Below are 26,381 nucleotides of genomic sequence, written 5' to 3' on the forward strand. Positions count from 1 at the left end.
CGCTAAAAGACTGTCAGAACTAATACATGAGTTCAGCGAGGCTGAAGGATCTATCGATATACCAAACTCAGTTTTATTTTTATATACTAGCAATGAACAATCTGAAAGAGGATTTAAGGGAATAATTCCATGTGCAACAATATCAAAAACGATAAAATGCTTTGGAATAAAGTTAACAAATTCTTGTTTTGTTTTTATGATTTTTTTAATGTTTATTTATTTTTGAGAGAGAGGGAGGGAGCGTGTGCAAGCGGGGGGGAGGGATAGAAAGAGGCGGAGGCAAAATCCCAAGCAGCCTCAGTGCTGCCAGCACAGGGCTCAACGTGGGGCTCGAACCCACGAACCGTGAGATCATGACCTGAGCCGGAACCAAGAGTTGGACGTGTAACTGACTGAGCCACCCAGGTGCCTCTAATAAATACTTTTAATGGTGTGAGACCTGTACACTGAAAACTACAAAATATCACCGAAAGAAATTAAAAACCTAAATATAATGCAAAGACATCCCATGTTCACGGATTGAAAGACTTACTATTGTTAAGATGGTAATGCTCCCCAAATTAATCCATAGATTCAATGCAATCCCTAAAATAAATCCCAGCTGCCTGTTCGTTTGTTTTGCAGAAATGAGATGTTCCACTTCTGGGTGTATACCCCCAAAAATTGAAAGCAAGATCTCAAAGGGATGTTTCCACACCTCGGTTCATAGCAGCATTTCTCACAACAGCTACAACACAGAAGTCATCCGGTATCCACTGATGGAAGAATGAATAAGCAAAATGTGGTGTGTCGATACAATGGAATATGATCCGGCCTTAAAAATGAAGGAAATTCACAGGGGCGCCTGGGTGGCTCAGTCGGTTGAGCGTCCGACTTCGGCTCAGGTCATGATCTCACGGTCCGTGAGTTCGAGCCCCGCGTCGGGCTCTGTGCTGACAGCTCAGAGCCTGGAGCCTGTCTCAGATTCTGTGTCTCCCTCTCTCTCTGCCCCTCCCCCGTTCATGCTCTATCTCTCTCTGTCTCAAAAATAAATAAACGTTAAAAAAAAATTAAAAATTAAAATGAAGGAAATTCTGACATATACAACAGGGATGAACCTTGAGGACACCACGCCGAGTGAAATGAATAAAGCAGTCACAAAAAAAAAAAAAAACAAACACCATATGATTCCACTTCTATAAGGCACTGGAAGAGTCGAAATCATAAAGCCAGGAAGTAGAACGATGATTTTCAGAAGCTAGGGGGACAGGGCAAGTGGGGAGTTATTGTTTAATGGGTAGAGAGTTTCCGTTTTACCAGATAAAAAGAATTATGGAAAATACACGGCAGGGACAGTTGCATAACAATTTGCATATATTTAACACCGCTGAACCCTGCACCTAAAATTGGTTAAGACGGTGAACTTTAGGTTAACTATATTGTACTACAATAAAAAAAAAAAAAAAATAGTTAAGCACAGAGTCACCACGTGATCCAACATCCCACTCCTGAGGGGGTGCCTAAGAGAACCGGAAACATGTCCACACAGAAACCTGTTCACAAATGTCCCCAGTAGCATGATTCACAACGGGCAAAAACAGAAACTCAAGTGTCCGCCACCTAATGAATGAATAGACAAACGGGCACATCCACGCAAGGGAATATCACTCAGCCATAAAAACAAAGGAAGCCCTACAGGGTACAGCATCGACGAACCTTGGAGGCATTGTGCCAAAGGAAAGAAGCCATTTGCCAAAGGCCACCTGTTGTGTGGTCCCATTTATATGAAATACCAAGATCAGGCAAATCCACGGAGATCGGTGGTTGCCATGGCAAGTGGGAAACGACTGCTAATTGGCACAGTTTCTTTCTAGGTAATGACAATGTTCTAAAATTGACCGTGGTGATAGTTTTGTGCAACATACGTCTTGTGTGCCGCCATACCATAACCCACGGAGCTACTTTTAAAGGAGGACTTGAGAGGCATGTGAATTATTTTTCAACAGAGCTGTTATTAAAAAAAACGGGGGGGCGCCTGGGTGACTCAGTCGGTTAAGCGTCCGTCTTCCGCTCAGGTCACGATCTCGCGGTCCGTGAGTTCGAGCCCCGCGTCGGGCTCTGTGCTGACAGCTCGGAGCCTGGAGCCTGTTTCCGATTCTGTGTCTCCCTCTCTCTCTGCCCCTCCCCCGTTCATGCTCTGTCTCTCTGTCTCAAAAATAAATAAACGTTAAAAAAATAATTAAAAAAAAAAAAAGATCTGAGCTGAGATCAAGAGCTGGACACTTAACTGACTGAGCCACCCAGGTGCCCCAAAAGCATTCCTTTTAATTAAAGTCAAGAACAATATATAAGGATCCCTGCAATCATGAACAACTCCCTAAAGTACCCAGACCTGTTTTTAGGCACAAAGGAGGCTAGAAATTCTGAGTCACATACCCAAATCCCACCTTCTGAGGAAAGGGACAAGCTGTCCTTTCCTGTGAGCGATCTCTCGGCCAGGAATGTGCCGGAATTATAACCCTGGCGATGCCGGGAGGTGGTGCTCTGGCCCCCTCTGATGGGTGAGGCTCAGAGAGGGTAGGGAAGTCGCCCAGGCCACACAGCTCATTGATATACAAAGGGAGAGGCCATCCGGGGCCTCCGTATGAAACAGGTGATGGCAGCAACATTACTGACTGTTCACCATGTCCTGGGCTCCTCCAATCCTCCCCGTGACCCCAGGAAGTAGACACTCTCATCACCCTGCTTTACAGGTGCAGAAACTGAGGGAAAGGAAACATCTTGTCCAAGGTCACTCCGCAGACTGAGCATCAGAACCCACGGAGCCCCCCGAAAGTAAGCTCGGTGTTTGTACCAGGTCTGTGTTAAATATTCATGCACGTCACGCATTTTTCTCAATCTGGTTGCATCTGTCTTAATAAGCAAAAACTGCTTGTTCCCTACTCCCAGCAAATCCTCAAATAAACTGACCTTCTAGGGGAACCTGGGTGGCTCAGTCGGTTAAGCATCTGACTCTTGATTTTGGCTCAGGTCACGATCTCATGGTCCGTGAGTTCAAGCCCCGCGTCGGGCTCTGTGCTGACAGCTCGGAGCCTGGAGCCCGCTTCGGATTCTGTGTCTCCCTGTCACTCTGCCCCTCCCCTGCTCATGCTCTGTCTCTCTCTGTCTCAAAAATAAACAAAAACATTGAAAAAAAAAAAGGATACTGTCACCTCCACTGTCTATGAAGAACTGGACAGAGAAGGTACGTTCATCTCCAGCCCTCGGGGGGTTTCTTGTCCCCATACTTCCGAATCCCACATCGCTCCCCAAAGCGCCCACTGAGGGGCGCCCACTGAGACTTTCACTTCTCCTTCATGTCTTTCCTGGGCACATACTCTGAGCCCAACCTTGACCAAAACGCCCAGGGGGACATCTCAGCAGAACCCATAATCCCTCCTCCCAGAGTCCGCACACCTGCCCGGTGGTTTCCCGTATCCAGGCCTCTGCCCACACCAGTCCCTCCACCTGGTATGCTTTTCCCGCCTCCCACATCCTACCTACCCTCAAGCTCATCTTAAAGATCTCCCTCCTCATGCGGCCTTCCCTGAGCCTTTCCTCTCCCACGACGGAAGGGACCAACCCTCCTCCGGGTCTTTTGGGACACACCCCGACCCACTTTGCAACAGAAGCATTCCTGCATATTTTGAAGTCCTCAGGGGCGGGATTCGTACCCGATTGTTCTGAGTCCCCGCACAGAGCAACACCTTGCACGCAGCAGGCAGGCAATAAACATTTCAAGAGTGAATGACTCAAAGAATCACCCCGTGCTCCCACTAACCACAGCCACGAGTGCTCTGGGGGCAGAACTGAGTGGTGAATCACAGAGGAGACACAGCCTTGGGAGCACAGAGGGGGCGCCCTGGTCGGCAGCGTCCTGCGAGGCCAGCCTCATTTTTCATTTGTCCGTCCTCTGCCTCGGGTCCGATCGTGCCACCCCTGTGCCACCTTGCTGCAGTCACCTAGTTTCACGGGCTTTCGGGACAAAGTCTGGCCGTGGGTCTGCTCCTAATCTTCCACGCCTGGTGCTGAGCAACCAGGGCAAGCTGGTGCGCCCTTCCTGCCCAGGAAATAAAACATCATCTGGTCGCACCCTGAGCTCAGTGTCAACTTTCCTTCCTTTTTGACCGAAGATGAACAAGTGTTATCTCAGGGTGGGACGTTTCATCTGGAGGATGTCACAGACAGAAGGGACACCTCCTTTCCACTCAGCTTGCCGTGGCTCACAAGCGGTGGCCTCGCCTAAGGCCTATTACAAATGCAGGTTATCGTATCGACGTGTACCAGGTTTGTCGGGGTGGCCCCGTGTGAGTTCCCGGCCCCGGGAGCCCACGACAGGAGGGGGTAAGGCCCTCTTGACAACCCTCCTCATCCCCCCCGCCCCCCCCCCCCCGCCAGGCCTGAGCCTCCCACAAGTGATAAGGACAACGGCAAGGCCACACGAGAGGTGACTCCGCCCCTGGCCTGCTCTCAAGCACCCAAGGGAGGGTCCCAAAGACACCTTCTACCCGGTCAGGTGCCACTGGCTTCTTCTCTTCAGCTAGAAAGTGTAATCTCAATAATGACTTCCCGATACAATACAGATGTCACAGGGAGGGGTTACAACCCAGACAGTTTCAGGACCACTTCTGTTTCCAGGTGCCACGGAGGTGGGGAAACAGGAAGCTCTACTTCCCCAAGGGAGTCGGGAAGGGCCTTCTCGAAGAGAACGGGCCGGGGGCAGTCGGTTGAACCCCTGACTCTCGATTTCAGCTCAGGTCCTGATCTCAACGGTTCACGAGATCGAGCCCCACATCAGGCTCTGCACTCGGGATTCTCCGCCTCCCTCTCTCTCCGCCCCGCCCCTGCTTGCTCTCACCCTCAGGATAAATAGATCAACCTAAACAAAAATGTTTTAATGAAAATGAAAAGAGAATAGGCCTACACAGAACAGGCTGGCTGAAGACAGAATAGTCACTCCGGTGCAGACACCATGCCTGGCCTCCGCCTGGAACTCACCGGAACCAGAGCACATACCTGGGGCACCTGGTCGATGCGAAACAGCCGGGGGAGCTTCAGGCTCAGCATCTTGAGGCTGTGACAACTGCTCTCTGTCACCTGCTCAAAGTTCTGACATGGCCCGGGGTGCCTCTGGCCAGCAGCCGGTGCCCAGGATGCTCCCCTGAAAGAGGCCAGCGTGAAGAAATCCGGTCAGCCCCCACCTAACTCCAGCTGGATCAAGACCGTCAGGCTTTGAACCACGGAACAAAAACTTGCCTGTCATGGCAAAATCATCAGGCTTCCTTAAAACCAGCCGCAAAAATATCAGACCGCTGAGTCATTTATTCCAAGAGCGCTGGAGGGAGGTCATTAAATCATAATATGGGCAATCATAACATTGTAGAGCTGCAAGGGCCATGGAGGCCACCCGGTCCCCTTGTGTTGCACATCAGGGTCAGAGGGGTGGGGTGACTTTCCCAAGGCTGCACAGCGAGGGGAGAGCTGGAAAGGCTGACTCTCCACTGCGTCGGGTGCTGCCCTTGGACGGACAGCGTGATCCCAAGTCTGGGTCCCCCCAGTGGGCAGAGGAAGGCAGGAGTCGGGCCCCGGGTCACCCAAAGAGAAGCAGCTCTTCCAGAAGGCTCCCGGGAGCGTGGCTGCCCCATGACACATAAAAGAACCAGACAGGCTAATCGGAGGCACTTGTGGGAGACAGAGCAAGTCCCAGTAAGAAGGCTGTTTAAATGCAGGATGAAGGCTGCTTAACAGCTGCGAGTAAGAGGAATCCAGGCCTAAGAAACAGAAGCATCCAAGCTGGGCTTAGCCAAGAAAGGGAGGCGCTAGGAGTTTAGTTAACGCCTCTCCTGCCCCCATGATCGCCGGGTGGAAATCTGCCACCTCCTTAAAACTCCCCCAGAGGAATTCTGTCCTTCCCCCTGAAGGTCCAGAGACCTTTCCTGCACCTCCCTCGTGTGGCACCAACCTCGTCCGCCTGCAGGCAAAGCCACCTGCCCAGGTGTCTGGGGAGGACCCTCCCGGGATGGTTGGCAACTCAGCAGGTACTGCCAGGTCGTCCTGGGCCTTCAGCAAATGTTTCTTTCACACCATTCGTCCCAGCAGTGCCGCTCGCGCTCGGGACGGAAGTGTATTTTGGTTTCTGTAGCTTATACTTTTGCCCCCTACTGTGTAGTCCTTTACGTTCTATGTGTTCTTATCTGGGACAATGGTGCAACATACAATGTATGTTTCATCGTCATAAAGTTGCTTCTTTTTCAAAAACACTGATGTAAGGGGCGCCTGGGTGGCTCAGTCTGTTAAGCGCCCACCTTCAGCTCAGGTCATGATCTCACAGTTCGTGAGTTCAAGCCCCGCGTCGGGCTCTGTGCTGACAGCTCAGAGCCTGGAGCCTGCTTTGGTTTCTGTGTCTCCCTCTCTTTGTCCCTCCCCCACTCGTGCTCTGTCTCTCAAAAATAAACATTAGGGGCACCTGGGTGGCTCAGTCGGTTGAGCGTCTGACTTCGGCTCAGGTCATGATCTCGCAGTCTGTGGGTTCGAGCCCCGCGTCGGGCTCTGTGCTGACAGCTCAGAGCATGGAGCCTGCTTCGGATTCTGTGTCTCCCTGTCTCTGCCCCTCCCCCACTCATGCTCTGTCTCTATCTCTCTCTCTCTATCAAAAATAAATATTAAAAAAAATTTAAAAAAAGAATAAACATTAAAAAAATTTTAAAAAAAGAAAGGAATGCCATTCTGCTCCATGTGTCAATATGAGTGAAACTTGAAAACATCACACCAAAGTAAATAAGCCACTCACAAAAAGACAGATATTGTACAGTTCCCCTCATCCAAGGCACCTAGAGTGAGCCAACTCACACAGACAAAATGTAGATTAGAGGCTGTGTGGGGGGAGGAATGGGGTATTGTTTAATGGGTACTGAGTTTCCGTTTGGGATGATAGAAAGTTCTGGAAACGGGTAGTGGTGATGGTTGCACAACATTCTGAATGTAATGTCACTGAAATATGCACTTAAAAATGGACAGAACAGTCAGTTTCATGTTGTGCGTATTTTACCACAGTAAAAACTTAAGTAATGTTTCCACATTACCGAATAATAAAGAAAATGCTTTTTTGAGAAAATAATTTTTTAAAGTGCAGGTACATTTTACCCAGGTTTAAAAAATAAAAGTTAATACTTTTTAAGTGTATTTATTTTATTTTTTTATGTTTATTTATTTCGAGAGAGAGAGAGAGAGATAGCACGAGTGGGGGAGGGGCAGAGAGAGAGGGGGACACAGAATCCGAAGCGGGCTCCAGGCTCTGAGCTGTCAGCACAGAGCCCGGCGCGGGGCTCGAACTCACAGACCGCGAGACCATGACCGGAGCTGAAGTCGGACGCTCAACTGACTAAGCCACCAGTCGCCCCAGTTTATTTGTTTTGAGAAAGAGAGAGAGTGCAGGTAGGGGCGAGGGGCAATCCCAAGCTGTCAGCGCAGAGACTGACCCGGGACTCAATCCCACAAACGGTGAGATCATGACCTGAGCCAAAATCAAGAGTCAGGACGTGTAACTGACGGAGCCACCCAGTCTCCTCTCCCCCCAGATTAGTACTTTGCAAACATCGATGTGAGCAGGCCACGGTTCTCTCGGTTTTGCAGGCCTAAATCATCAAGACTCCCACACTCCCGGAAGCACCATGAATTCACCCAGTGGCAGGACACGAACGGAAGGTCCAGTACTGGGGGACCCCAAGCACACCAGGAAAGCCTCCACAGACCTGCCCATCTCGGTCCTTCGGTTCTCCCTAGAGTAGCCTCAATGTCACGGGCAAGAAAAGGAAAAGAAACGGTCCCTTCCCGCCCAGCACACACCATCCAGGTAGGATGACCAGACTAAACTTCCAACATCGGCAGTAATCATAGTACCGGAATGACCAATTTCTTCCTTCAGTCACCGCTTACTGCACGTTTATCACGCGGCAAGTAAGGGGAAGGCTAAATGCCTAGGTGCTTATTCTCCATCGGCTGCTACAGCCTGAAGGAAAAGCTGAGACTTTAGGGAACATAAAAATCGTATAGGTTTGTGACATGCAGAATAGAGGAGGGTAGGCATCCTCCGTACGTTCTCTTCTTTTACTACACAGGGGAACAAAAAGATTAGTAAGAGAGTCACTGTCCCCAAGAAATGTATAAAGAGAGAGATGAGACAGATAAGCACCCAACTGGCTGGCAAAAGTCGCCCTGAGAAGGAGGGAAACTCTTACCCACTCTGCACCAAGCCCGTGCTGGTCCCCTGCCCCATCTCATTTATCCTCACCATGGCCGTCTCAGGAGGCGAGGCAGAGTGGATAAGGGCCTGGGTGGAAAGGAAATAAAGAAAATAAGCTAGTCACCAAAGGCCACTTGCATTCAAAGGCTCATTCGCCATTTCCTGTGCAACCCTGGGCAAGGAACGTAACTCCTGTGCCTCGGTTTCCCTATCTGTAAAATGGAAGTAACAGTAGCACTTTCTTCATGGGGGTGTCATTATAATTAAAAAAGAGAACTAAGGCACCTGGGTGGCTTAGTCCATTAAGCATCTGACTCTTTTTAAAAAAAATTTTTTTAATGTTTATTTTTGAGACAGAGAGACAGAGCATGAACGGGGGAGGGTCAGAGAGAGAGGGAGACACAGAATCTGAAGCAGCCTCCAGGCTCTGAGCCGTCAGCCCAGAGCCCGACGCGGGGCTCGAACTCACGGGCCGTGAGATCGTGACCTGAGCCGAAGTCGGACGCTTAACCGACTGAGCCACCCAGGCGCCCCTCATTTTGTATTTTATAGGCAGGAAAATGGAAGGGTAGAATAGCTATGGGGCTTTCCCAAGATCACACAACTGGTAGCTGGTAGAACTCGGATTTGAATCAAGGTTATTCGAAGCACTAGGACTTAATTTCCCTTTGCTACTGAGGGACGATGGAAAATACAGAGTGTTTATGATGATGTTGATGACCTAGAGGCTGGACGATGGCCATTCCTGTCTGTTGATCAGGTTGAGACAATCTCTCAGGTAAGACTTGACCTTGCTCTTTCAAAAGCGGGAGATTTCTCATGCCATGTTTTTCTGGCAAGGAAATAAGAACTCTTCCGGTAAAACATTGCCATGTTGCACCTGAAACGTAAACTTTTATGTTTGCCGAAATGGCGAAACATCCCCGGATGGTCACGGGAAGTCCTAAAGCATGGCTGATGCTTCAAATGTTGTGGCCGTTGTTAATTACTGCAGATGCAATTGAACAGAAAATGAACTCACTGGTCTCTGGAGCCACTTTCCATCATAAGCCAAGCTCCCAATTTCACCAACACCATAAAAACCAGAACGTAGGGGCGCTTGGGTGGCTCAGGTCTTGATCTCACAGGCTCAGGTCATGATCTCACAGTTCCTGGAGGGAGCCTCGTGTCCGTGCTCAGCCTGGAGCCTGATAACGATTCTCTGTCTCCCTCTGCCCCTCTCCCCCACTCACACTCGCTCTAAAAAAACTTTTTTTAAATTAAAAAAATGAATATATTGGGAGGGACTCTAATACGCCTGACCACATTAATAAATTAATGTTAGAGACCGATTGTGTACTAGTTCATTGATATCCCCAGAAGTTACACACTTTTTGGACCCTCTTAGAGGGAAAACAGTCCATCGACTTATATTCAGCCATCTTACACGTAGACATATTTGGGAGGTTACAGGTTTGCTGGCTGAGTCCTCAAGGCCTGTGTAGGATGCACAGCTATGTAGCATAAAGTTTCCACGGGGGAAGGACCTTCAGGAATATGGGCAGAGCACTAGCCTGATAGAGATGAGGCAGTCAGGTTCAAATTTCACCTCGCATTAATTTTGTTTGCTCTGGACCTGAGCGGACTAGCCTGCAATCTGATGGTGATCTCGTTATGATTTGCCTTTTTAAAATACACAGAACAAACAAAAAATAACCAGGGGCACCTGGGTGGCTCAGTCGGTTAAACGTCCGACTTCAGCTCAGGTCATGATCTCACAGTCTGTGAGTTTGAGCCCCGCGTCGGGCTCTGTGCTGACAGCTCGGAGCCTGGAGCCCGCTTCGGATTCTGTGTCTCCCTCTCTCTCTGCCCCTCCCCCGCTCACACTCTGTCTCTCTCTCTCAAAAATAAAATAAAAACATAAAAATATTTTTAAAAGACAACCACTTTTTTAGGGCTGTTTCAGGAAAAGTCGGCAGACCTTTGAGAGTGTGTTATAGCCCGTCCCCCCCCCTTTTTTAGTTGTTTTAAAACCTATCTTTTAGCCGTGGAACCCTCACGTAAATGAAATCTCACATAGAACACCAATATACTGTCGACATATCGGCAAAACTTGACATTGTGCCTCGATTTCGGCACGATCCGAAGCCTTTTGGTTTTCTTCAATCTTGGTTTTCGGTCTCTGAAGAAAGAGACAACGAACCAAGCTGCTGTTTGAAACACTGGAAATTATATTATTTTTTTAAAAATGTTTATTTAGTTTGAGAGAGACGGGGGGGGGGTCAGAGAGAGAGGGAGAGAGAATCCCAAGCAGGCTCCACACCATCAGTGCAGAGCCCCACTTGGGGCTCGTCTCTGGAACCTCGAGATCATGACCTGAGCCGAAGTCAAGAGTCAGACGCTCCACCGACTGAGCCGCCCAGGCGCCCCCCAACATAATAATTTTAAAATATTGCTTTTCCACTCACATTTCACGGAAGTACGCACATTCAAAGTCTTCATATGCATCTTCAACGACAGTAGCCTCGTAACTACAGCCACTTTTTGGAATGACTAACACAGCTGAGGTGCAAAACCTTCTCATTTCCCTCTGGGTGACTGGAAGTCTGTGCTCTGAGAAGCTGCGTTTCATGCCGCTGCTACAAAATGTATCCTAAATCGGAAGTATTCATTTGCTGGTATTATGCTGCCTGTGATTTGCTTTCAAACGCTTCGCACAGACAGTGTGATATGGAAATGTTAGTTTTAACCCACACCGCTGGGGTGGCGATTAATTAGCATCTTGAAACACTCACACTTCAGAGGCCACACCTTTGGTGCAACTGGGGCTTTTTCCCATCCACCTAAGAGGGTTTGTGACTTAGCGCTAAGGGGTGCTGTTTAATTGGAGAAACGAATGGAATAGAGACCTGGGAGCTGATGAGAGGCACTGCCCAGGTGCCCCCCCTCTTGCACGAGCAAAGACAGCGACAGGTGGGCCCAGTAGGGAGGATTTGGGGGCCAAAAACCGGCAAGAAGTCCGGCTGACGCAGGCCCCAGACACATTTGCACGAACTTGGCTCACACGTTCAGAAAAGGTGCGCAGAAGCGTTCCTAAAAGGGCAGATTGCTGGGACTTCACCTGCCTGCAGAAACAGGCCATCCTACTGCTTTGCACCCGCTGAAAAATATGCGGATGGCGGCAGAACTCAGCCACCTGGCCATGAGGTTGGGGGGGATCCCCTGGCTCTCAGGTACTTCTAAATACTGATAGAGCCCAAGACCGTATCTCAACACACTCAGACGCTCTCCGCTGGCAGTCACACGACTGTTTTGGGTACTAGTAAGACGGGGGAAAAAAATGCTGCCAATCACAATCGGGGGATGACGTCACTGATTGGAAAGGATTCCCGATTTCAGAGCTTGTGAAGAAAACAAGGGGCACCTGGGTGGCTCAATCGGTTGAGCAACGGATTTCAGATCAGGCCATGATCTCAAGCCCCGTATGGGGCTCTCTTCGGTCAGTGTGGAGCCCACTCTCCCCCACTCTCTCTCTTGCAAAAGTAAACATTTACAACAATACGTAGGAATTGATGAAATACAGAAATTATAAACGAGCAATTGGATTGGCTAAGTTTGCAGTGGCTACTCTCTCCATCTTCCTACTCTGCTGTTTAAAGGGATCATTAAAGTCTCCTTTATAACAAGGGGCACCTGGGTGGCTCGGTCGGTTAAGCGTCAGACTCTTGGTTTCAGCTCAGGTCATGAGCTCACGGTTTCATGAGTTCGAGCCCCACGTCAGGCTCTGCAGTGATCGTGCGGAGCCTGCTGGGGATTCTCTCTCTCTCTCTGCCCCTACCCTGCTCATCTCCGTCTCCCTCAAAAATAAGTAAATAGACTTTAAAAAAAAAATTAAAGTCTCCTTTATAAAAAAAACAGTTCTTACAAGTGGGAGACCATGTACCTGGGAATAAATCTCAATCTGTATTGCATTGTTTTTCTTCTGCCTCTCTTTCTCTGTCTCTTTGATTGTGTGTGTCAGGTGCCTTCTGGAAGGATCCCAAACAAGCATGGATGGGGAGAGTTTCAGGTTACAGTGTCTTTCCCAAACAGCCCATACAGCCAGGCCATTGTTCAAAACTAAGGGAATGCAGTGGCCCCGAATATGAAAAACTCTGGATGGACCCAACTGTTATGCCACTTCCTCTTTTCTGAAAAAAAAAAAAAAATTATGCTGGAAAACAAAAAACTCATAGTTGGGCATATGTAGCAAAAACAAAGAAGGCTGTTTGGTGGGGAGTTTTTCCCATGCTTGCTTTAGAAAACTAGAAACATGAGATCAGGAAGCTCCTGAGAGGTCTCTAATCCAAGTTGCCACCGGATGCATGAATTTCATCGATGGGATTTTGGACAAGAGGTCCCACACTTGACCCAAAGAAGCAACGTTAACAGAAGGAGTTCAGGTTTCACGAGAAGCCAGTGGGGGAACCTGGAGACAGGACAGGCATTTTTACCTTTAAAAATGCATGTGAAAATTAGCTTTTTTCGTGTGCATCAAAGGCTACTTTCAACAGAGTGAAAAACAGAATGGGAGAAAATATATAAACCACATATCTGATGAGATTAATATCCAGAATACATAAAGAACTCCTACAACTCAGTAACGACAAAAATCACCCAAGTCAAAAATGGGCAAAGGACTTGAATAGACATTTCTCAAAAAAAAAAAAAATACACACACATACACACACACACACATACATGGCCAATAAGCACATGAAAAGTTCGGCATCACTAGTCCTTAGGGAAATGTAAATCAAAACTACAGTACGATACCATTTCATACCACTAGCGTGACCATGATCAAAAACAACGAGTGTTGACAAGGATGTAGAGAAACAGGAACCTGGGCACATTGCTGGCAGGGAATGTAAGACGGGGCAACCACTATGGAAAACAATATGGCGGCTCCTCAAAAAATTAACCAGAGAATTACTAGATGATCCAGAAATCCCACTGTTGGGCATATACCCAAAGGAGTTAAAAGCAGGCACCAAACAGATAGCTGTACTCCCCACCCCGTTCCCAACAGCAGGATTCACAATACCCGAAAGGTGGAAGGAACCCGAGCGTCCGTCAGCAAATGAATGAACCCAGTGTGGGACATGCGTGCAACAGGATTATTACTCAGCCTTAAAAAGGAATAAAATTCTGGCACATGCTACCACGTGGAGGAACCCTGCAAACACTATGCTAAGTGAATAAGCTAGATTAAAAAAGGGCAAATACCATACGATTCCACTTAGACACGGTACCTAGAATAGGCAAATTTATAGAGGCGGAAGATAAAATCGAGGTTGCCAGGAGCTGGAGAGAAAAGTAAATGGGAAGTTGTTGTTTAATGGGTACAGAGTTTCTGTTTGGGATGTTGAGAACGCTCTGGAAATGGATAGTGATGATGCGTGCACAACATCGTGAATATAAATAATGTTACTGAACTTTACGCTTAAAAATGGTTAAAATGGTAAATTTTATGTCATGCATATTTTACCTCAATGAAAAAAGTATCTATAAGAAAACATGTGTGGGGGCTCCTGGGTGGCTCAGTTGGTTGGGTGTCCGCCTTCAGCTCAGGTCACGATCTCACAGTTCATGGGTTCGAGCCCCGCGTCGGGCTCTGTGCTGACAGCTCAGAGCCTGGAGCCTGTTTCGGATTCTCTGTCTCCCTCTGTCTCTGCCCCTCCCCTGTTCACGCTCTGCCTCTCTCTCAAAAATAAATAAACCATTAAGAAAAAAAAAACCTTTTTAAATAGATAAAAGAAAACGTGAGAATCACTTAACTATGTTTGTATTAATATAACATTTTATTTTCTCCAAATCTTCCAGAAAAATATAAATCACAAATATGCACACTTTGGCTTAGCCCATTCAGGCTGCTCAACAAAATCCCACAGACTAGAGGGTTTATAAACCACAAACATTTATCGCCCACAGTTCCGGAGGCCGGAAGTCCAAGATCAGGGTGCCAGCATTTCAGGGTCATGGTGAAGGCCCTCTTCTGGGTGCAGAGTTCTTGCTGTGTCCTCACGTGGGGGGAGGGGCAAGGAAGCCATCTCAGGCCGCTTTCATAAGGCCACTAATCGCATTCGTGATGGCTCCAAGCCTCCTTCCCTTCCCTCCGGAGACTTCCGCTCGCTCCTACTAAGGATTCGAGCATCCACACACCCAAAGCTGTGTTTGCCCTCAACTCTCCTCCTTGCTGAGACACCTCCTCTCCCCTCCCTACAGCCGCTGAAACTTGAGATTTGCCCAGGTCTCTGTCACTCGCCATGTGCTTGCTCTCCCCGTTATCAACTGCACCCGAAGCCTGTTCCCCGGAAGCCCCGGACCCAGCACACATCCAAGCACGGAGCCGATTCCGAAGCACTCAAGGCCTGTCCTTGAGGATGCAGACTTCTAGGCTTTCAGACTTCTCTGAGTGCCTCGAGGACTTCATCGTCTGATAGGAGAGAAGTGTGACAGCACACTGTCCCTGTCCAGGGATAGGCAGCTCCAGAGCTCAGAGAGGTAAGAGCTGCCTGCAGGGTGGGGAGGAGAAAATGAACAGGAGGCGTGTCGTGGGAGGAAAGTGTGGAAAGTGGAGGGTCTGGGCTTCCAAAGTGTTTCAAAAACAAGAAGCATGGGAAGAAAAAAAAAAAAAAAACTGGCATGATCCTGCCATGGTGGATACATCAACATTATATCCTCGCCGAAGCACACAGAATGTACCAGAGTGAACCCTGATGTAACTACGGGCATTAATGACGTATCAGTGTTGGGTCATCAGTTGTAACAAATGTACCACACCAACGCAAGCTATTCATAATAGGGGAAAGGGGTAGGACGGAAGGGGGCATCGGGAACGCTTTCTACATCCTACATAAGTTTTCCAAAAACCTAACACTGCTGTAAAAAAGAATCGGGTCTATCGAGAAAAACATAGGCCAACATTTAAAAAAATCAAGGGATGTCATATAGAAACCTGGACTCCAGTTTCTCTTGGCAAATCTGAAGGTCAAGTGCACCCATGGCTACAACTGGCTGTTCCTTTCCACTGGGTAAATGGAGGTAAGCCCTGTCAGGCTCACAGCAGCCGGCTCACCCCTGCCAGGCCTGGCCGGAGATGTGCAGTTTGGGTTCTGGGGATCAAGGTCAGGTGTCTGATCACAGCGAGCCCGGGTCTCAAAGCGGCATCTCCTAAGGGCTGGGAAATAGTGACACCCATGAAGGAGGGGAGAAAGACCAGGACAGATTTCAGTCAAGTTGAGTTTGACTTGCACAGATTTGCGGTTTAAAAATGTTTACGTTTTTTTTAATGTTTATTCGTTTTTGAGAGGGAGAGAGGGAGAGCAGGGGAGGGGCAGAGAGAGAGGGAGGCAGACACAGAATCCGAGGCAGGCTCCAGGCTCTGAGCTGTCAGCACAGAGTATGACGTGGGCCTCAAACTCACCAACCGCAAGACCATGACCTGAGCTGAAGTCAGATGCCTAACCGACTGAGCCACCCAGGCGCCCCTGTAGTTTCAAAAGTACGTGACCATGTCCTGGAGGAGAAATCAAGGCTACAGATAGATTTAGGAGGCAGAGAGAAGTGACCTTCAAAAGTCCCCTCGAGGGAGAAGAGCAGACAGAAGACCCAAGGGACGAGAAAAAGTCAGGCACTGATAAAGCAAAGCTGACACAGTTGGGAGGGCAGGAGCCGTGATCCAGAAGATTCTCCCAGTACCTCGGCTTCTCTGGCAGGGCAAGGCAAGAACTGTGAGAGAAAGGGGCGAGCCGGTCTGGAGGAGGGCAAAGGCCGGGGGCCAGTGCTGCGGGGCAATGTGGGGGAACCAGCCAGGTGAGAGGCGGGGCAGCCCGGAGCAGCTGCTGGTAGACAGCGTGTTCATCCAAGACGCCGGGTTAAAATCATCCCTGTGTTCTCCCTGGGGACAGCTGCCCAGGGCAGGGGGCAGAAATGGAGAGTGGACAGGAAGACGCTCGGTCCTTGACTCATTCATTCAGCACCCATTACTGAACACCCACTATGTGTCCGAGGCTACCGTAGGAAACGGGGGGGAACCCTCTCATCCCTTAGCTCACATTCTCAGTGCAGGAGATCAGCACCGACAAGTGATACAAACACAGCAGACGCTTCTGGGGAGCACGGAGGAGGGGCGCCACACCAGGGAGTCAGGAAAGACTTCCTGAAGGCACGAGGTCTGAGCCAAGTCTCGAAGAATCAACAGGAGTGCCGCCGCCACGGAGGACAGAGACCGCTCTACACTGCGGGTGCAGGGGCGCCTGGGTGGCTCGGTCCCACTTCGGTTTGGGAGTTCGAGCCCCGCGTCGGGCTCTGTGCTGACCGCTCAGAGCCTGGAGCCTGCTTCGGATTCTTTGTCTCCCTCTCTCTCTGCCCCTCCCCCTCTTGCACTCTGTCTCTGTCTCTCTCTCAAAAAAAATAAATAAAATAAATAAAATAAATATTAAAACAATTAAGCAAATACACTGAGGGTGCAGCAGGGGCCCAGGCGGAGTGCACATGTGGGGAGCTGTCCACAGTTCAGCATGGAGGTGGTGGGGGGTACCAGGTGGGAAGTGCCCAGGACGGAGCCCGCAGAAGAGCCCAGAGGAAGGCTCAGGGCGCGCCCTCTGAATGCCGTGGGAATGAACGCACCAGGTGGTGGGGAGTCGGGACTGGGGGTCTCAGGGATGGTGGCCGGGGAGAGGCTGGTATGGTCCTGAGCGGTGGCTGCAGGACAATTCCAAATCCTGGCTCCATCGTTTACCGTGTGCCCCTTGGCGGTCACCTAACCTCTGCCACTTGAATTTTCTTATCAGCTAAATGAGGATAATACAAGTATCAATGGCTCTTGCGGGGATGAAAAACCATGGTATCTACCCGATAACAGGCACTCAATAAAAAGTGGCTCTTATCACCACGGCGCCCTAGACCATCTCGGCTCTGCACTAACACTCATGCCCCCTCTGCCCTGGGGGTATAATTTTGCTTGAAAAATAGACTGTTTCCTTTTCAGCTCTGACCCACCTCCCCGGCTGGAGGTGTAGCTCATGGGCACTCCACGAGCGGGGGGAGGGGTTGCCACGGCGACCTCCCAGCGTGGCTTTAGGACCCGGTGAATGAACCGAACCTTTCCTTTTATTCCAGCGATCCCGGCTCTTCCGGCTAGTTACTGCTAGGCCATTACCGCACATCTGAAGAAGCTGAATGATATTCTTTAGCACATTGTGAAAAACTGGAAACAATCCAAATTGCTGGCAACACAGAGCTGGCTGGGTAAGTTATGGTACACCCATGCAAAATGGCACTGTGCGGCGATTAAAAATGTTACAGATCTGTGTGGTTACTGACAGGAAACGGTGTCGTGAGATGCTGTTAAACGTAAAAAAAACAAAAAACAAAAAACAAAAACACCCGGGTTATGGGGCAGCATAAATCTTGTAACACCATCCACATAAAACCGTGTTACCGTTAACTGCTTGTATTTATGGACAGAAAAGTGTTTGCGAGGATGTTCCCCAAAGTGTGTTCACGGCGGTTCCCTCTAGACGGTAGTGGTGAGCCCTAGGTATCTGCTTTACTCTCTTCCTCCTCCTTTTCTAGAACACTAGCGTTTGCCCACAATGAGCATGTGTATTATTACGTGGTTTTTTTTTTTTTCACTAAAGCAACAACGCTATTAAAAGGAAATAGGTGAATGAGTTAGTCCTCCAGCCCTTGGCGAGTCTTGAGAAATCAGCCATGTGAGCCAATCCATGGGTTGCAAAGACCAGACTTTCCCCACACACACCCGCCAAGAAGCTCGTATCTGAGCCTTCTTCCATGTGCCCTGTCCTGCCTGCTGACGCAGGGGCAACCCTGGTCCTGAAGTGCCCCATTCAGGGTAACTGGGGCACCTAAAGCCTAAAGCCTTCCCATTTTGGAAGAGCCACCATATTTCCCCCAGGCGAAGCTAAAGGGGGCTCCCTCTCTCATGACCACGGTGAGGGTGGAAGTGGGCAGGAGTGCCCTGCACTGGGAGCACCGGGAGGAGGTCATCAGTCAACGGACACGGAGTAAGGACTTTCTGTGTGCCAGGCCCCGTGCCCGCCCTGGAGATCCATGGAGTTCAAGACAGACACAGGCCTGCCCCCACCACCGCATGCAGGACTCCTGGTCTAGCGGATGGAGGGCTCCAGAAAGGGCCTGGAAATCCAAATAACTCTTTGTGGTTCCTCCAAGGCTCTGCTCTCCTGACTCATGGTCCAACGATGCTCCTACAGACCAAGGCATGGGGTCTCCTCTCAAAGGGCCCAGAAGATTCCGCCCCTTAGCATAACCTCAAGACCTCCACAGCGCCCCCCCCCCCGACAGCCCCAGCCTCAGCTACCGCCCGCCTCGCCACACGCCCCCCACCCCATCACACCCATCTCTCTTCTCTGTCCTTGAACGCTCCATGCTTTTGCACTTCCTGTTTACTAGGAGTGGGGCACCTCCTCTTCCACTTTCTCTTCTTGATGGAATTCTACCCATTCTTCAAGGCTAAACTCAAGGATCACTTGCAAAAGTCTCTATCATCCCACGTGCAAGCTTCACAGTGAAATGCCAGGACCCTGGCCCCCCTCAGTCAAGACTGCCTGGTTCGAGTCTGCCTGGTTCACGGCTATGTCCACGATGCCCTGCCCGGGACTGGGCACGGTATTACTACTGACTGAATGCATCAATTTGGTTGCCGAACCACCAAATGATTTCTGCTGCCCACTGCCCTCTGAACCCCAAAGGCAGGGTCTGACCCACCCGTGTAGAACCTTCTGCCTGGTGGTTGCCATGCTCTGTTCATAAATCCTGTACGTCAGTGCCAAAAGGGTGTTATTTTTGCTTGCTCCCCGATTTTTTTATTTCAGGATTTTTAACATCTGAAATCTCAAGCCAATTGTAAAAAAAAAAAAAAATGTATGAGACAACTGGGGGACTCTGAATGCCGGGTATTTTATGATGGTGAGAAACAATCAATTCCTAGGGTGCGATAATAGAACCACGGCTGGGTGTCTTACAGGGCCCTTCTCCTTCCGAGAGGTATAGTGAAGGGATTACAGGTGAAATGAGATAATGTCTTAGACCAGCTTCGACAGACTCCAGCTGGGGGCAGGGGGTGGTGGGTAAGGGTAGAGGTGAAGGAAGATTGGCCGTGAGCTGGTCACTGTTGAGGCCAGTCGTGGGAGTCCATCATACTTACATCTTGATTTGTGTACGTGTTTTAAAAAGGAGACAAGCGGGGCGCCCGGGTGGCTCAGTCGGTTAAGCGTCCGACTTCAGCTCAGGTCACGATCTCACGGTTCGTGAGTTCGAGCCCCGCGTCGGGCCCTGGGCTGATGGCTTGGAGCCTGCTTCTGATTCTGTGTCTCCCTCTCTCTCTGCCCCTCCCCTGTTCATGCTCTGTCTCTCTCTGTCCCAAAAATAAATAAATGTTAAAAAAAAATTTTTTTTAAATAAATAAAAAGGAGACAAGCACAATGTAAAAAAAAAAAAAAAAAAAGGACAAAAGACCCTGAGATGTGACAGAGGTCTCAAGTCCTACTCAGGCATTGCCTGGCAGGAGACAATGTGAAACTCTGTAGCAAGAATAATTACTACTCTATTTGGAGACTCTCCGAACATTTGGAATATCAACATGACGGTTGTGAAACTGACACCAGAAACGTTGCCTCAGAATCTCCATCAGAACAAGATAAAACCAAAGAACTGGAGGATAAGCTGGAAATGCTTTAAAAACAAAAACAAGGGCTCCTTATAAATAAACGACTGCAGTCCCCGAGAAAAAGCCAGAAGGCCTTGTCAGCGGAAAATACTCGAAGATATCTCACAAATATATCTTCTCACCATTCCCCGGCTAGGGTTAGAGCCAGGAACAGCTTCTGCTGGAAAATCTTACAGAGAAAAACATATTCGAGACACAGCGATACCACCAGTGTGCTTTTTAAAGATTCTGCTTTAAAAGGGGAATCAGATAATATTGCAACTTCCAATGTTTCACCATTGGATGTGGTGCTTTTGAAGCGTGTGGCTTTTAATGTGTTGGATGCTTCATCTGTGTTTAGCTCTCAATGTAGACTAGACCTATGTCCGTCTTTATAAATTTTACAGTTACTTGATGTTCTAAGATGTTAATACAGTTTTGTCCTTTTTAATTATTGAATATTTGATTTAAATTTTTAAATGCCTTCTTATGAGCTTTGTGAAATACATGTAATATATTAAAACATTTCCATATTCTGGGACACACAGAGCAAGAGGACCTTGGCTCTTTTACTCCAGGGTAAACTCTTCCCACGGGTAGTCGGAGCTAGACCTATGGGTGCTGGGCATGTAGCCCCGTGGTCCTCAACTCAGAACCACCTAGAAAGTTTTTATTTATTTTTTTAATGTTTATTTATTTGGGGAGAGAGACAGAGGAGGGGGGCAAGGGGCAGAGGGAGAGAGGAGAGAATCTCAAGCAGGCTCCTCGCTGTCAGCGTAGAGCCCACAGACCCTGACGCGGAGCTCGATCCCATGAACCGAGAGCGGAGATCATGACCTGAGCTGAGTGAGATTAAGAGTCAGAGCCTTGACCGACTAAGCCACCCCCAGGCGGCCCTCCACCTAGAAAGCTTTAAAACATACTGCTTCCCCCCAGCCCACCACAGCTCAGTTAGGATAAGCTCTCCAAAAGTCAGGTTGGGAAGGTGAAGCCCGGTGACGACAGGCACAGAGACGAGACAGCTGAGATTCTGACCCACCCGGAGCTGGCCTACCTACCACTGAGCTCTGCGGAGCGAGCACCAGGGCGTCCATATCTCGCAGCTCACTGGCCTCCATCCGGGGTGCGCGCGTGGGCAGGTTCCTCCCCCCGGGCTGGGAAAGGGTGAGTCCCTGCCAGGTTGACGGAAGGTGAATGCAGGCCCTGACTGTTGGCGGACCCCTTCACCCCAACGGGGAAGTGTGGGGCTGCTGGAGAACGCACGATCCGATCTCTACTACCTTCCCAAGACTCTAACCTGATGAGAAACTTAAAGTCTGAGATAAGGCTGTCAGCCTGCAAGGGAGCCCAGACCACAGGAGGAAGGAGAGGAGGGAGACCGGCGAGGATGGGGCTCGCAGCGCCTTCCCACATCCTGGGGAAGCAGGTGTGGAAAACCGAAGGAGGTCATGCAGCCCCTAAGGTCAGAACCAAGACCCCCAGGGGGGTTCTCCTGGGAGGCGGGCTTCAGCTCAAGCCGCAGAGGCACTGTCCCCCAGTGAGGAAGGCCTGCTCCGTGGGCACTGAGCCCCCCACCTTGAAAGTGTCCAGATGAGGTCTGAGGCACCTACCCTGGGGAGGAGGGTGAAGTCAGGGGTCCGGACAGGGGCCTGGCAAACCTCTTTCACATTAAGTCCCAAACTCAGCCGTGCATCCAAATAACCCAGGGGTTGTTGCTGGAAATACAGAACAGACTCGGCTGAGCCCATCTCGGGCTTTTGGAGTCAGAATCCTCGGGGGGGGGGAGGGGGGGGAGGGGCAGCCCGGAGACCTGCAGGGCTATTAAGCTCCAGTGCCGACTCCCAGCCATGGCCCCATCCTAGGACAACTGTCCACCTCCACGCGGCCTAGATCCAGTCGGAGCCCAAAGTGAGCAGAAGTACGGGGAGCTGGGGACCAGTGTCCGCAGGAGAAGGTGGAAAGTGTGCGGGTGGAAAGTGCGTGCTCAGTGAGCAGGTGCCCATGACTCAGCCCCTGCTGGGCAGAGTAGGAGAAATTACGGCTGCCCTCAAAGAGACCCCTTCTTTCTGAGGACACATTTCATAATATTTTGAGGGATCGATAAGAAGGAAGGAGACGGACTTCTCTGGGGGGCCACCCGCCTCCCGGATACACCCCCCTGGGGATTCACAGCTACCTTGAAGGCCACACATCCACACTCGAATTGTCATCTGACCACCCCGCCACGCCTCTCTGTGCGCGCGGCTCCCTCCGCAGGCAGATGGCCTGGAAAATTCTATCTCCCCTTCAGCATCCACCTGAGCCCCTCAGACGCCAGCCCCTCACCTCCCATCTGCCCTGGGCCTCCTCTGCCAGTCCTGCTGCACGGGTGCTCCGGGGACAGCACATCCGCCTCCCTCCTGGACGGCGAGTCCCAGAAACCAGCGCCTGACCTGCTAGGGAGAGCTCAGAAAAGATCTGCCCAGTGCGGTAGGGGAGTTCAGAGAAGGGGGCCCAGAGCAAGGGTGTCGGGTAGTGAGGGAAGGTTCCCAGAGGAAGCCGAGCTTGAGAGGGGAAGGGTGGCCTGGCAGAGGAGAGAAGAGTGCCCCCAGGGACGGGGACTATAAAGCAAAGGCCCAGGGCAGGAATGTGGGCCGGCATCCTGGCGGTGCAGGGTTCAGAGAGACAAGAGCTGCAGGAGGGAAAGGAACGAGGGTGGCAGGGGGCACGGGGAGGAGGCCCAGACCCCGCACCGCTGGCTGCAGCCCCACTCTGTGCCAGGTAGCTCAAAGCCACCTCCCTCCCCGACTCCTTCCTCAGCTGCTCAGAATTCGTGAGCTGCCTTCCTTAGCAATCGTGATCTTCCCCCACTGGGCCTGGGGCGGTGGGGGGAGCTGTTGACTGATTGAACTGGTGGGAAAACGAGTCCATGGAATTACTACCCAGGGAACACAGCCCCCGGGTGCCAGGCAAATGGTCAGGGGCAGCAAGGAGCCAGGGAAGTGTGACCTGGCAGAAGGAAGAGGGTCGCAGGGACTGGGCAGGGCGATGGGGAGGTGGCTGGCGCGTGCCCAAACCCTCAGCTGAGACCAGACGACGCTGAGGGTCAGAGAAGGACAGAGGGCCCAGCCGGGAAACGGTATGGCTTCTACGTGGCCCCATAGCCACTGAGGAGCTCAGATAGGCAGGAGCCTCCGTCACACGCAGTCGTTCCCATCGGTGACGTGGGAGTCAGACGCACCTGGCTTTGAGCCCCGGAGCCTCTCCGGGCCTCACTCTCCTCCTCTGTAAAATGGGGATGATGTTGATTCGAAGTCCCTTGGTCTATTCCAAGCCCTTATGGGCAGTGTATGCTCCACTGGGCTTTGACCCTATGCCCCTGGGGGCAGGGGCACTTTCACAACCCCCAGAGTGACTACCTCTCCGGCCCGGTTCGGGCTTGGTGCACAGCAGGGGTTCAGTGGTACCCCCGAATTTATGCCGACCCGACGGAGGACGTTCCTCCCCCCCGGCCTGCCGTGGGCTACAAGGTAGATTGCAAAGCTGACCTTCCTTCCTCCTCACTGGAACGTTATTTTTCCTGCTAACCCCACATCCTAGCCAATACATTTCACAATATTTGAATACGGTGGATTCAGAGCCCCACGGGCTGACCTGTGCCACAGGCCCTTATTCTAGCATTGTTAAGCACAGGCTTTTTTCAAGGGCCGAGGCAAAATGCATTCGTCAAAAGCCCCTGAAAATTGGAATAAGAGGTCCTTCCAGATCAGCCCCCACAACTGTGCAGTCAGCGCTCAGGACGGTGGAAACGGCAACCCCCCACCTTCTCTGGACTTCCGCTGCTGGACCGCCTCTGAGGCCCCAGCTGGCCTGCGCCCCTGCCCTCAGATCTGCCCCGAACCCAACTGGGCCACCAGAGTCCGCGGCGAGGAACCGGCGAGCGGGTGATGGTGGGAAGGGGGGGATTCTGGCTGCGTCTGTCCCTGACCCCGGCCATCCCTGCCTGCTCCCAAAAGCCCCTGCAGCCACTGGTTGGTGTTGAAAATGATTCACTTTGCCCGGGGGGAGTGGGGGGGGGGACACCAGGCCTCTACGTGAACAGTGAGAAGAAAACGATCATTTTCGTGCTTCAAACACGTCTCCCCTGCACATGTCCCCACGGCGTCCCACAGAGCACCGTGAAGCAGCAAGCCCCGTCAAAAGGTCTCTCTTGCTTCTTGGCCCAGGGATGTCACACTGGGCTGCATCTGTGTGAGGAGGTAGAAAAGGGGTCGCCTCAACACCGTGAATTTCACCATTACAGATTCATTTGTTTGGGCTTTGAAGGAAGGGCCGAAGGTACATTCCAGGACACCGGGGAGAGGGGGAGGTGGCACCGGGATTAGCTGAAATTATGGGAGGAAATTTCCGTCCCCTCACTTTCCACACAGAGGCCCAGATCCTCCTCCCGGAGCAAAGTGAGTCCGCTTCTACGGGCACTGGGCAGCAGCTGGTGCTCTTGGGGGAGAAATCAGGGCAGAGAACCCGGGCGCATTAGGGCCCATCCTAAACGGTTTGCGGGAAGATGACAAGGGCAAGGAGTCCAAAGACCTGGTGCACGTCTGACTGAGCTGTCCCTGGGAGGCCCAAGGGACCCTGCACACGCCGCGTGTCCTGCCTGTGCCTCAGTTTCCTCATCCCAGCATGAGAAAACGGGAGGCAGCCTACCTGCCCGCAGCAGCAGGTGCCTGGTTTGCGGTGCTGAAGGCACAAAGCGCTTTTGCTCACCCACTGCAGGGACAATGTCACCCACAGAGGCCTGTCCTCCTCACGCCCCGGAGCCCAAACAAAGCCGGCTGTAATGGAACGAGGCCCACCTTATCAGGAGGGGTGCTTTTCCTTTGAAAGTCAAATCTGAGGCCTTGGGACAATGAAGCGTGGGTGTTCCCACACAGCACACCCAGGCAGGCGGGGTGGAGGCCTATCTGGCCCAGCCTGGCCCAAGAGCCCCCCCAACCCGTCCCGGCTGGCCCCCCCCCCTCCATCCCCCGCCCCGGGGAATTCACTTCCTCAGACCCCTCTTCTGCTCTTTTGAGTCTTAAGGAAGCCCTGAGGACGGCAAGCAAAGGCATCCAAAGGGCAAAATTTCTCTAGAAGAGATGCCCGGTGTGAAACCCGGACCCAGAGACGTCGGCCGCTTACCCAGGATCACACAGCACGGTGGTCCTAGGGTAAGTCCCGAAGCCCCCAGGCTTGCTGAGCAACATTCCAACGCTCAAGCATCAGCTGGACTCAGAGGAACTCCAGGAGGACAGTGATTAAGCCAAGCCTGACTGCAGGGAGGAGGGAGGAGGGAGGAGGGGGGAGGGCAGCAGGGCTCTCACTTTCTCCCTCCCACATCCTCTCCCCAGCTTCATGGTTAAGCCAAATGTTTCATCCTCCTTCACACAATTTCCTTTTTTCTTTTCTTTTTTTTTTTTTATCACTGCCATTTTTTTTTTGGTTTGTAAACCATCGGTCAGGTTCTAGAGAGGATGTGTCCCCAAAACATCTGAGAAACGAACTACTAACATCCCACATTTCAGCTGCAGCTCCCCACCCCTACTTTCAAAAGGATCCCCCCCCACAAGGCATCAGGGAGCCCCGATCTGGGGACACACTTGCTCCCTGCCCTGGGGGCATCCCAAGGACACTTCAGCCTCACGGAAGTGCAAGGTCATTGAGTCCATCCCCGTGGATCTAGCTTGAGGGCGCCCCAGGGCTCCCCTGCAAGCAGCGGGGACCCAGCACCGCCCCCACCGCTGTTGACAGAGCCCATGGGGACTCTGCTGCCTCCCGTCCCCTCCCATCCCAGCGGCTCACCTGTTGCCCCCAGGGAAGCCATCACCATCCTCCTGCCATCCTCCTGCCCCTCGACCTCCCCCATGGACAGCTGGCCCGCGGACTGCGAGAACCAGGGGCCTCCTCCCCAGACCTCCTTTCCCCTCCTTTCCTCTCCACACCTTTTCCACACCCACTGTCTGCTTGAGCTCTTCCTCTTTCAAGAAGTCTGCTCTGCCAACCACAGCCCAGCTGGCTTCCCTTTATCCTCCGCGCTGGCGCTGGTGGCTGGGCCTGCACAGCATGTTGGTGAATCATTACACGGTGTCGTTCCTGGGAAGGCAAAGCAAACACGGCAGCATTCTAAGACCCACGGCACACGGCCCAGTTCAGAGTTCATAAGAGCTAGATAAGCACTCGGTGAATACGACATTACTTCCCCACAAATTCCACTCTCAAAAAGGTAAATAATTCCCTGGGCGACAATAAAGAAATCGCAAGGTAGCATGAGTAATCGCCGGCTGTGTGCGTGTGTTTGTGTATGAACTCCCTTTGGACTCGCTCACCCGGAGCGCACAGGCCCGGGACCGAGGACCACGTGATCGGAACAGGCAAACCCTCCCCGCCACC

At 51.3% G+C, this 26,381-nt stretch overlaps 1 protein-coding gene across 1 annotated transcript in view; it reads right to left on the reverse strand.

Annotated features, from left to right (window-relative positions):
* Positions 1-25,926, reverse strand: part of PAQR5 (progestin and adipoQ receptor family member 5) — a 61,490-nt gene extending 35,564 nt beyond the window's left edge. Inside the window, exons 1-3 of the mRNA XM_047074869.1 lie at positions 25,794-25,926; positions 8,256-8,347; positions 5,035-5,179 (exon numbers count right to left, since the gene is read on the reverse strand). Coding sequence (XP_046930825.1) covers positions 5,035-5,179; positions 8,256-8,311 — 201 coding nt within the window. The 5' untranslated portion in view covers positions 8,312-8,347; positions 25,794-25,926. The remainder of the gene's footprint in view (positions 1-5,034; positions 5,180-8,255; positions 8,348-25,793) is intronic.
* Positions 25,927-26,381: the final 455 nt, after the last annotated feature.

The sequence above is a fragment of the Lynx rufus genome, unplaced genomic scaffold (assembly GCF_022079265.1).
Source record: "Lynx rufus isolate CCGP_SWC_20201006 ecotype Redwood Valley unplaced genomic scaffold, mLynRuf1.p SCAF_13, whole genome shotgun sequence".
Classification (NCBI taxonomy): domain Eukaryota; kingdom Metazoa; phylum Chordata; class Mammalia; order Carnivora; family Felidae; genus Lynx; species Lynx rufus.